The sequence below is a fragment of the Thunnus albacares genome, chromosome 1 (genome assembly GCF_914725855.1).
Source record: "Thunnus albacares chromosome 1, fThuAlb1.1, whole genome shotgun sequence".
Classification (NCBI taxonomy): domain Eukaryota; kingdom Metazoa; phylum Chordata; class Actinopteri; order Scombriformes; family Scombridae; genus Thunnus; species Thunnus albacares.
Window position 1 is genome coordinate 25267564 of NC_058106.1, and position 12528 is coordinate 25280091.

General features: G+C 39.5%; 1 protein-coding gene across 1 annotated transcript in view; it reads left to right on the forward strand.

The window, feature by feature from the left end:
• Nucleotides 1-12528, forward strand: part of epha6 (eph receptor A6) — a 64711-nt gene that overhangs the window by 36873 nt on the left and 15310 nt on the right. Inside the window, exons 7-8 of the mRNA XM_044351838.1 lie at nucleotides 1663-1818; nucleotides 3190-3540. Coding sequence (XP_044207773.1) covers nucleotides 1663-1818; nucleotides 3190-3540 — 507 coding nt within the window. The remainder of the gene's footprint in view (nucleotides 1-1662; nucleotides 1819-3189; nucleotides 3541-12528) is intronic.

Below are 12528 nucleotides of genomic sequence, written 5' to 3' on the forward strand. Positions count from 1 at the left end.
AATACCATGTTAGATAAAGATCAAAGATGTGCAAATATGAGATTATGGGGTGTTACATTAATATAACATGTAATGTCCATTGGGGGGGTAGAGTCCCTGTCAGTGGGGGTCCCAAGCCTTGTTGACGAGGCCGGCTGCAAATGGGAAGAAATTATTTTTGTGACGTGATTTTTTGGTCTTGACAGACCCCAGCCTCTTGCCGGAGGGGAGCGTTTCAAAAAGTTTATATACAGGGTGGGCGGGGTCGGCCATGATCTACTGGGGGGACGGCAGATTGCAGCCGACCACCTTTTCAGCACAGCAGATGATACGCTGCAGTCTGCCCTTGTTCTTGGCAGTTGCAGCAGCGTACCAGATGGTGATGGAGGAGGTGAGGATGGACTCAATGATGGTGGTGTAGAAGTGCGCCATCACTGACTTTGGCAGGTTGACCATCTTCAGCTGCCACAGGAAGTAAATCCTCTGCTGAGCCTTCTTGGTGAGGGAGCTGATGTTCTGCTTCCACTTGAGGTCCTGGCTAATGATGGTTCCCAGGAAGCAGAAGGATTTCACAGTGTCGACAGGAGTCACACAAGGTGACGGGGGTGGGTGGAGCTGCGTTCCCTCTGAAATCCACAACCATCTCCACTATCTTTAGAACGTTGAGCTCCAAGTTGTTTTGTCCGCACCAAGGGGGCCTCAGAGGTGAGCAGTTGTGGAGAGGCCCGGGCCTACTATGGCATGGTCACAGTGACCCAATGCAGCGCATGGGACAGTGTGATATACACTGTTGACTGTAGTGTAACAGTGATCTAAAGTGTTCCCCTTCTCTGGTCGGGCATATAATCAGCTGATGGTATTTAGGGAGTTCATGGCTGAAATTCCCTTTGTTTCCAAGGACAATAACAAAAGAGTTTGCATTTGTCAACTCCACACATAGTATCTGGTTGACGAGCATGTGCTGCGCCTCCTGAGTTTACAGTTGATGAAAAGAGTTTCCATAACAGGAGAATAGTACTGCAGAAATACTGTCACATCTTTATACCAGCCACTGTTAGTATAAAAACAGATACCTCCACCTTTCGTTTTGCCAGATAGGTCTGTGTCATGATCTGGTCTGAACAGATGGAAGCCTGCCAGCTGCAGTCCGGTATCAATTCACACAGTCAGGTTTCCGTGAAGTACAAAATGGAAGATGAAAAAAAGTCTCTTTTCTTCCTCAGTAGTAGTTGGAGTTCATCTAGTTAAAGGGAAATATTCCCAGTAATGGAGTGCATCGTCCACATCTGCAAAGATGCACAAGTATGTAGCTAACCTCTGCCTAAAGAGGGGGAATATACCCTCCAGTAATTCCAAACTTGGTTACATGTTGTGTCTTATTAGCTCTCTAGCTTGCTAGCTTTATTAGTTGGATTATGAACTGTTTGTAATGTGAGTTTGCGATTCTTTATTCAGAAAAATGGCATTACAGGTGCCATTTGCATGCTTGGAATAAGGTGCGTGCTTGCTAATAAAGAAGTGACAGTGATCCATAGTACCTCGGGAAACAGGGTCAGACCACAGGTGAGGAGAGAAGCAGCTGGAGCTTTGAATTAAATGTATGTGTGCTGGTGGAAATACTATTGCATGAAGAAGATTAACCTTGTGTAACTAGCTTCCTCTTCCACCTGTCTCTTTCTCCAGCTTGTAAGCCTGGCTTCTTCAAGGCATATGCTGGGAACACTAAATGCTCCAAGTGTCCACCACATAGCTCCAGCCATGACCAGGCTGCCACCATCTGTCACTGTGACAAAGGCTTCTACAGGGCCATCAAAGACCCCTCCACCATGGCTTGCACAAGTTAGTAGAATTTATGTATTTTCTCTCTCAACAGGAACATTCTTGTCTGTCTGCATGTAATCTGTATCAGTCTTTTCTCCCTCCATCTGCTCCCTTTTGTTGTTGTTTTTTTTTTAATTTTATCAGTATGATTGAGCTGAATTTAGATAGATGGGTGACAAATTAAAGAGAAAACCAACATAAAGTGTTTTAGTAAGGTTATGGGCCACCATGTTGCACCAGAACAGCTTCAATGCACCTTGGCATTGATTCTACAAGTCTCTGAACTCTACTGGAGGGATGAACACCATTCTTCCAAAAAATATTCCCTCATTTGGTGTTTTAATGATGGTGCTGGAGAGCGCTGTCTAAAACATCGGTCCAAAATCTCCCATAGGTGTTCAATTGGCCAAAACTTGGCCTGCTCAACATTTTTATACATGCCACAGGGCATGATTGGATGTTAATTGCTTAACAACTTGTTCCATGCAGTGCACCTGTGTGGAAGCATCTGAATTTGTTATGTTTCTCCACACATTTATTCAGATTGTTCCTCTAATTTGTCATCCATCTGTATATGACTTCATTCAAGTGTTGGCATCCATATCTCAGTTATCAAAAAAAAATGTCATGATGTGTTTTTAACATGCATATAAAACAAATCTTACAAATGTATCCATAAAATTGACACATAGCCTGCTGGGATAGATCACTGAGGGCACTTCGAAAGCTTACCGCCCACACACTTACACACACAAGCACAAGTCATTCAAAGACAGTCACAACTTCAGCCCTGATTACTTTGCCAGATCAGATTTATGGAAATAGGAAAAAAAAAAATTAGAACTGTGACATTTCTATCCATGGAAACTGACACATAGGATGTTGGAATAAAACTGCAGGATTCTTTGGAAGCCAAACCACCTACACACCTTCCTACACACATAGTACAGATTCAGAATATGCTCAGCTGTTGCTTAAGGGCCTTTAACTGTCCAGTTTTAGTAATCATATGCCCACTGTCGCTTCATGCTCAAGGTCATATGAGTGATGTGATCCGAGGAGCTCTTCTGCACCTCACTGTTATACTCACTGCTACTGCTTTCATACTTACATACAAATCTGTTAAGATTTGTGCAGTACAATGCAAAAAATTGATCCTATTTCTGCTCATTTCATCATTTTTGATAAACTCTAGACAATCTAAACTCTCCCAAGAGGTCTACATTGTCTGAGATGGCACCACTGATTATGTGTCTTATCCATTCTTATATTCAATCGGGGATCTCTATATGTATTCTGCTTTGTTTGTACAAGGATAATTGTTTCGTGTTGGAATAATTGTTTCAAAAAGGAAGTGTCTCTCTCTAAATCCTTTTTCTGTCTCTTCAGGGCCTCCGACAGCTCCAAGGAACCTGGTCTCATTGATCAATGACACGGCTCTCTTCTTGCAGTGGATGCCTCCGAGCGACACAGGAGGCAGAAAGGACATCACTTACAACATCCTGTGCCAGCGCTGTGATGGAAGTGATGGCGACAGTGGTGTGACGCGATGTGAGCCATGTGAGCCAGACCTGCGATTCATCCCACGGCCACTCGGTCTGACTGGTACCTCTGTGGCAATACTAGATTTTGCAATGCACGCCAACTACACCTTCCACGTGGAGGCGGTGAATGGCGTCTCTGGGCTCGGCGTGGCTGCACGCTCACTGGCCAATGTTACTGTCAATACACACCAAGCTGGTGAGTTGCAGAGCTCTTGTTCACTTTATCAGCGCAACTTTTGAATTCTGTTTGTTTTTTTTTTTTTTAACTGTCTTTAAATTTAAATGTGGTGATGATGACAATCAGACTGATGTAGACTTGGTTAAGATGTACCATCACTTATTAATTTTGCAGAAACCATTATTTGAGTAATCAATTAATTGATTCATGTAAAACTAATTTCCAATAATGAGGATAATTGATTGTTATGAGTGATTTCCTTTCTTTAGTTAATTGTAAGTTGAATAGCTTTGGTTGATAAGACAAATATAGCCATTGAAACACACCCACTCAGGCTGCTGGGACCTGTGATGATTAGTTAATAATGTAAACAATTAGGGCCATACATTTATTTTTAACATAAATGAATGTAAAAAATATTTCACAGGCATGAAATACTACATAGTTAGTTCCAAAGTATTGCGATACATTCATCATTTTGATCTTGCTGGCCTGGGCAAAAAAGCCATCTGGAATGGTGGGAATTTTCCCAGTGGGCCTGTCGAACCCTTGAGATAGCAGGGAGCCAAGCAAAACTGATAAAAAAAAATTGTTTAAAAACTAGGAGGTTACAAAAACTACAAAGAGTTTTACTCCACAAATGAAAAATTACGTGGAAAAATTGTCTGCCTCTCTTGTTCTGTTGTTCCTGCATCAACAATGTACCTTTTGGGGTATTGGTTGGAGTATCTGTGGACTTGATGTGAAGGACAAGTTCCTGTCAATGCTCAGATAATGATTCCTAAATTGGCTAATTTGAGTTTATTTATTCCATTTGTTTTCCTTTCGCTATACAGGTTGTTCAGGGTTAACTTTCAACTAGCCACATTTGGCTCTTAATTATGAATTAAATTTACATGCTTATGCTTGACATATGCATATGTACTATAGTTACATAATACCTGATTCATAGCTCATGAATACTTAGGCTTGTGCATATTTCTGCTATAGTAACAGATGGGAATTTATTTATTCTGCAGCTAGATTTGCCTTCCCAAGCACCCTGTGTCATTTTCCACAGTCTTTGTCTCTCCGTCCAGCTTAATGTGTCAATAGGTGAAACACATTTCTGACCCTTGAATAGCTGACAGAACCACTACGACCTGAACCTAGTCTTAATTAGTAGAGCCCAGCTGACCTGAGGTCAACTACAGCTAGCAGTCCTAAGGCTGTTTTGTCTTAGGCCTGAATTAGAAAACATGAAGTTCAGCCACAGAAATCTGAACCTTATATTCTCAGGGCAAGAATATTGATGGAATAATTGATGGAGGAAGGATAAAATGAAAGAAGGGAGGAGAGTGAATTAATAAATTATACTGGGATGTAAGAATGTGCACATTTTCTCCCCTTTCAGCCTGTGCAGGAAACCAGTGTTGAGATAAAATTCTAATGAGAACAAGACTAAGACAAGACTAATCTGAGGCTCATATGTGAAGATATGGAATTGTGGCTATATCTGTGTTGGTTCCTCCCTGTGTGCAATAGGTAGCCATAATTGTATTAGCAAAGATTGTCACAGTTTACCATTTGTATTCAACATTTTTGGTCATGCTGGGAAACTGAGGTAGTTCAGTGGTAGTGTAAGTTAAATAAATTCATATATTTGAGTTCATTTGCTAGAAATATATTTACATAGTTTACAGAGTTAACTATTTACATATTTATGTTTACATGGTTATTATTTACATATTTTCATGTTTAAATATTTACATCAGCATTTTTAAAACAGTTTTAATAATCTCCTGAATCTACCTCTGTGGTTTACCTCAGTCAAATTCCTTCTAGCCTCTGATTGGTTCATTGACCAATGGCCACATGTGAGTTAGAAACAAGGAAGTGTTGTGAAGCTGATGAAGTGTGGAGGACAGTAAAGTGCTGCATAAGAAAGCTATCCATCTCAATCCTGCTGTTTCATTCAGAGTGATCCAACCACCACATATCGGACCCTCACGTAACAGTAGGGTGATAAACATATTTGTGAAGTGCAAACTATTTACATATCATGTGACATAGTTTTCGCTTCAGTTTTGGAGACAACAAGACATATGTTATGCTGTTTGAAAGCTTGTTCAGCAGTTACAGGCAATATGTAGAATTACAGATGACTATTACTTATTCAGTAGATGGAAGGAACAAAAGTCGCTTGAAGACTGCAAATGTGGATTCTAAAGTCTTTGCCTTGTGGTGTCTTGATCAGAATGACGCTATGTGCTGTTTTTAAACTGGACTGGAAAATTGGTGAAATTGGGTTGCATTGGCAAAGCAGCGCTAATGGAGTCGACTGTTTAAGTGGAGCCAAGACTGGAGTGGAGTCATTTCACATTTAATGTCAAGTATTCAGAATATGAAAAGGCTTCCGTCCAATTCATAAATATCACTGTATTATTATGCTTTATTGCCCTCCATCAAACTATTTTGCACTTCATTGGATCTGTGGAAGGATTTAGTTGTGTTAAGGTTTGACTCATTTCAGACAATATGTGAATAAAAACTGTTCGCAATTATCATATAACATTCATAATGCTCTTTAATAATGCTCTATCTCATGTAATTTCTCCTAAGTTTCCCCGAGTATACAGTAGAAATATTGTGTTCAAGTATTATTTTTAGAAAGGAAATCTTATACTGATAGACTGTCATCATACCATGGAAACCAGATGACAGGTGTATATGTGTCACTTCATACCCATCTCTCCAGCAAAGGCAGCTAAGACTGATGGGAGGAAGTCGGAATGCAAAATAATCTCTGTAGAGGAGGAGAAGCAGCCTGTGGGGATGTTCCCAGGGTGTTTAGAGTGGATTAACTTGTCAAACTGCCTTTCCTCAGTAGACATGCTGTATACACACACAGCCAGGCTTGCATGCAAATAAACAGTCAAACGAATTTATACACGTGTGATTTTTGCGCACACATTTGCTTCGCCCATATTCCACCTACAGCCTTGCTCTGTTAGTCACTACAGCTCTTCCCTCTATGCCCTCTCTGTTTTCCTCTCTCCCACACAAACATACACATACGTTTTTTTTTCTTGTTTTACCGCTTCCTTTTCCCTTTTCATTGACTGAGTGTCCTTATAGAATTGTACAATAGATAGATCTAGCGAAATCCATTAGTGAGAGTACAGTGAGTTACATTCATTTGATAGAGGATAGAATCATTATGATCCCTTGTTTGCAGTTATATAACTGTCCTGCACATTTTATGTGGGGGATGACGATAAAAGTATTTTTTAAGTTTGCATACTGCATGATTTCACCATTCAGACTGTTTGAATCAAGTTAGCTTCTAGAAGTGCAACGATTAGTGGATTAGTCGATTGACAGAAATTCAGCATAATCAATTATATCATAATCAATTATTTTGATTATCAAGAAATCATTTTTCAAGCAAACATACAAAAATTCTCTGGTTCCAGCTTCTTAAATGTGAGCATTTGCTGTTTTTCTTTGACATAAATAATATTCAATTGAATATCTTAAGATTCTGGACTGTTGGTCGGACAAAACAAGCAAATTGAAGGCATCATCATGAGCCTAGGCAATGGCAAATTGTTAGTAGTTACAAGATAGGAGTACGCACGCACATCCAAACCAAAGGGGGCAGGTGCTGGGCTGAAAGTGAGCAAATGTAGAAATAAACAAATAAACAGCTTGCACACTGCAGAGCTCCAATGTCCACTTATTATTTATTGCACAAAGGTGTTATTATTTATCGCACAAAGGTGATGTTTTGAGTACCACTGCACTTCATCAGACTCCAGCCTGCATAAAACGTCACCTTGGTGCAATAAATAATAAGTGGACATTGGAGCCCTGCAGTGTGCAAGCTGTTTACTTGTTTATTCTAAAATTGTTAGTAGTTGCAGCCTATTAGTTTCTATGGCTCAGGATCTGCAGTTCGTACTTGTCTAAACTTCTTTTTTTTTAACTTTGTTTTTATTATTTTCATGCAAATGAAAAAAATAGAAGATGACAGTCGTTAATAAAGATTAAACATATAACAATACCACTACCCTGACAGCAACAACTAAATTAGGCACTATTACAACAGAAAAAAATGCATACACATAAACCATACATAAAAAACACACACATAAAGACTAGGGAAAAAATAAAGGGGATAAAGGGGGAAAGAAAAAGTGATATCTCTGAATATTGGTATGAGGTTGGTTTAAGTTTGTTGGTTATGTTTAGGGTAGTCAAGAGTGACTTAGACTTGGGGAGTCAGTAAAGGAGTGAGCTTGCCAGTGCTGACAGAGAAGAGAGAAATAAATGGATCCCAAGTAGAATGAAATTTCTCTGCCTTGTTTTGTTGTGCATATCTAATCTTTTCAAGATGCAAGCAGCTCATTAAATCTCTCATCCAGTGTACATGGGAAGGTGGTTGAGTAGATTTCCAGCCCATAAGAATCAACTGTCTGGCAATTAGGGTGGTGAAGACCAGGGCATCCTTCTGGGGATTAGAGAGTGGAGTGTTTTGGGGTGAGAGGCCAAAGAGATGAGGGGAGAAGGGTCAATGGTTGTTTTTAATACTTTAGAAATAGAGTCAAAGATAAGAGGTAGAGGTAGAGAGGTAAATAATTTAGGGCAAAGCCAAAAAATGAAGCTGTGTTTGTCTTTCTTGAGAATCAAAATGATAGTGGCTTGACGGAGGGAATGAGGCAGTATACCAGTTTTAAGGGCTTCATTAAACACGCCAAGCATGGGTTTCGCCAGAATGTTTGAGAAGGTTTTAAAAGACTCAGTAGAGAACCCATTGGGTCCTGGGGACTGGCCACTCTGCATAGACTTGATGACCTGGGTTACTTCATCTAAGGAGAGAGGTTGAACGAGTTGGGACTTAATGTCTTGGCTGATGGAGGGGATAGGCAAATTGTCAAGGAATGCACCTCAAAGAGAATGATCTGCCAATGATTCTGACTGATAGCTTGTCTAAACTTCTGTTAAGTGGACGGCACATAGCCAGTGCTGTGAGGTGAGTCATATAATTGATAGTGATATTATGCCAATGGTGGAATAATAGCCAATCAAAAGCAGAATTAGCAATTAACTGGATTTTGCACTGTGAAGGAGGGGGGACGATTTATTTTCTGTTGACATGCTATCTGTTTATAAATTGCATATTAATGCCTCATTGTGCTTTTAATTATGCTAAACATATTAATCAGAATTACTAATAATTTTCTCTTCCCTATTGTCTGTGTGCTTGTCTAACCTTGATGAGTTAAAATGCTGCAAGATGTATGATTTCTTTGCCTTTAAACAGAGAGGAGTGTTTATTTCATTCAAAAACATGATACACTAGAATTATCTTTCAGCTTTGTCGCTGTAGGAACTGTGCAATATCTGCACACTCTCCTCAACTCTTAATTTTACTCTGTATAGCAGAATGCAGGTTTCCTGCTTGTTGAAGCTGATGAAGGTCAGCTGTTGTCGTAACACCTCTCAAAGCAGCAAAGCAGAGCAGTGTGAGCAAGATGATCTCTGTGTTTATGAACAGTGAGCTGTACTCTGCTCAAAATATACTGAAGTTATTGCTCAGCAGAGCATTACCCAACCAAGATTCCTCCCACAAAGTTCACTGCAGTGCTCTGTGAAGAGGCACACAGAAATCAGTGCAAATTTGTGTAAGGTTTTAGCTGCACAGTAGAAGAACGTGCTCCCACAAAGACAGACTCACTCTGTGTTAAAAGTAATCCTTGTGTAAGATAGAAAATGACAGATTGTGTCCTAGAAGACATTGAACATATTGATTGATGAGCCTTTGTTGTGTGTAAACCTTGGATTAAAAAGTACACATGTCAAGTTTACATGTGGTTTTTTTTTTGGTAGTATCAGATTCATTTTTATACTTGTAGAGCTTGGAAGAACCAAAATGAACTGAATTACCTATCTAATCAAATCAAATAATTGGCAAAATGTGAGATTTAATGATGCATTGAACTTTGCTGAAAGAGCCGAAATCTAATAGTTGCTTAATTCCCTGCAGAGTTGTCCACGATGACTCTCAATTCATTCCAAACTCTGCAATCGTTTACACACTGCTTCACATAGTCACTGAGGTACAAATTTTCCTAATTTTAATCAAGCTAGTTTGTGGAATAAGATAAGTAATTATTAATAAATTGTGATGTTGAGTTTTGATGGTAGTTATAACAAACCTCATAGCCCAGAAAGTGCAGTGTGACGACCCTCTCTGGACAGACACTTTGTCCTCTGCCTGCAGGAGCTTGGTGGGCAGAGTTGGGTCATCGTGTGTTTAGTTTCATTTATCTTTAAGTTATGTATAATAAATCTATTTTTAGTTATAACTCATGTGTGGTCTCCCCTCCTTTGTCCAGCCTTAAGTCGGGTTGTGACATGCAGTTAGTCAGTTTTAGTCTTAGCTGAAGTCACATTACATGCATAAGTGTACCTGTATAGCCAGTGGCATTAAGATGGTAGGCGTTTTTTGTTAGCACTTGATTTTGGCTTGGTGTTCTCTGAAGATGACTCACAATGTAAGACAGAAATTGCACTTTGTTTTTCTGTGCCATGTCTGCTTGCAAAACAGCAAACTGTGCCATACAGTCTACATTTGGATTTGGAGGAGTTTTTTTAATGATATTGGGTACATCTCAAGTCTCTTAATTTATGTCTCCTCGCTCCTCGCCTGAACCGGAAGTTTTTCCTGATGTGCTATTTTGACAGCCGTCCCAAGTCTCTGGGGGTACGTCTCAAGTCTCTTATTTTATGGCTCCTTGCTCCTCGCCTGAACCGGAAGTTGTTCCTGATGCGCCATTTTGACGAACGTCCCAAGTCTCTTATTTTGCTTGGAGGAGCGAGGAGGGATCTCTGAGGAGCGAGGAAACATCAGAGCAGACTTCACGGAAGTCTTTTACTGGCCGACACACCCCCTTATTGGATATCAGTTATTGATCCGACATTGCACCGAAGTGGAGACAGATTACAGATTAAATTTAAGTGTATCATTCCCAAGTTTTATGTTTATTTATATATTCATCATATAGTTAAAAATCTGTTAATTGTCGGTCTGATCAACAAAAGAACCATAAACAACTTTCTTCATTTATTAGAAAGATTTTTTCTCATGATGTTATTTCCTCCATTAAACTGTTTCTTGCTGACAGATAGACTCTTCCTGACTTTAACTTTATCCATAATAACAGTTAAACACATTTATATTTTACATCATTTATCGTCATTTCCATTCAGTCACATGTGAGGCTTAAAATTCCTGAGCGTCGGATTTGATATGAGTTACATCATTTCCATTTGCCCTGAAACATTTAGCCAAATAAATATTTTCCAGTGCTCAGACACCTTGATCATATTCTGGGTTATTGAATGATGAATTCACTATCAGGATTATCAAAAAATACAGATGGAAATGATCAATAAATAGTATAAATGCATTCTGCGAGTAGAAATGGTTTCTACAGCTGTTAAAGCCAACTGACAGCTGATCCAGCTGTGATCAGCTGTTGCCATTATCAGAAACGGACGTCGCTTCACATGACGCTTCAGAGGAGAGGACATCTCATGTCTCTTAAAACAAATTTCCTTGTTTCCTCTCTCCTCGCTTGGTTTCCTTGCATCTCTCCTTGCATCCACGGTGGGAGGGACTAAGATGCAAGGAAAAGACACAAGTGAGGGAAACGTGGATGCACCCAGAGTTTTGGGACGGCTGTCAAAATGGCGCATCAGGAACAACTTCCAGTTCAGGCGAGGAGCGAGGAGACATAAATTAAGAGACTTGAGATGTGCCCAATATCACTAGAAAAACTCCACCAAATCCAAATGTAGACTGTATGGCACAGTTTGCTGTTTTGCAAGCAGACATGTCACAGAAAAACAAAGTGCAATATCTTGGGATGCACCCAGAGTCTTTCTCTGGATTGTTGCTAAATTAACAAGAGTCACACAAAGTTTGCACATGCTTAATCCACGTGTGAACATTTCCCACTGTTGTGTGGTGTCCTTATTCAAGAGGTTTTCTCTCTTTTACTTTGCTCTTTTCCCCTTTTCTCCAGTGGGTTCTTTTCTGTTTTCATCTTCCTTGCTCTGGGAATAAGGCTGACTTCTATTTATATGCTCAGATGCTAGGGAGATGCAATCTCATGGGACTTCTTTACAGCTCTCCCTGCTCATTCCTTCTCTCTCCTCTTCCCCTCTGTCCTTCCTGTATCTGTTAGAGTATATACTCATCCATGGCAGTAGGTGTCTAACCAATGGATTGATTTATCCTGAACCTAAAATAGCTCCTTGCATAAGAGTTTTCTCACTTTGTAAAAATGTCCATGCATAAAAAATGTAAAACTGAGACAGATGGAAGCACAGTGATACTCATGCATGGTGATAGATACATAACATTATACAGTATGCTGCAAACAGAAATCCCCTCTAGTAATGTGACTTTCTCTAACACTGTTATCCTCTAAGTGGGGTATGCATATTTATCCGCTGGACACACTGATGCCAACTGAAAAACATCAAAATTGCTAATTTTACGTGTGTAATTCTTGTGAAGATAAGTTCTAACAAATTCATTAAAATCACAAGCACATATTATCATCACAAATGTACTTATTTATTTAAATTTAGTGTCTTTTCATGCATGGTTTTAAAGATTCAATGAAATGAATCCTTTAATGGTTTGAAATCAAAATTAATATTAAGCCATAACACACATGCAAATTTCTCTGATAATAGATTACAGAGTGACAGAATTTGACTTTGGACCTGATTTAGGCTAGACATTTAAGCTGGTCTCACATAGTTATACTTTACATATAGCCTATGTCAAAGCTGTTCCTCTTCAGATTAGCTGATGTTGGCACTGCTGTTTTGGATATGCCTTTACTTGCATACATTGGCATTTGTACACTGGAAAGCTAAATATATTTCTCTGCCTCTCAACACTCTGCCTCTTTATTTTGGTTTTATTTAGGGTTATAGCATAAACTA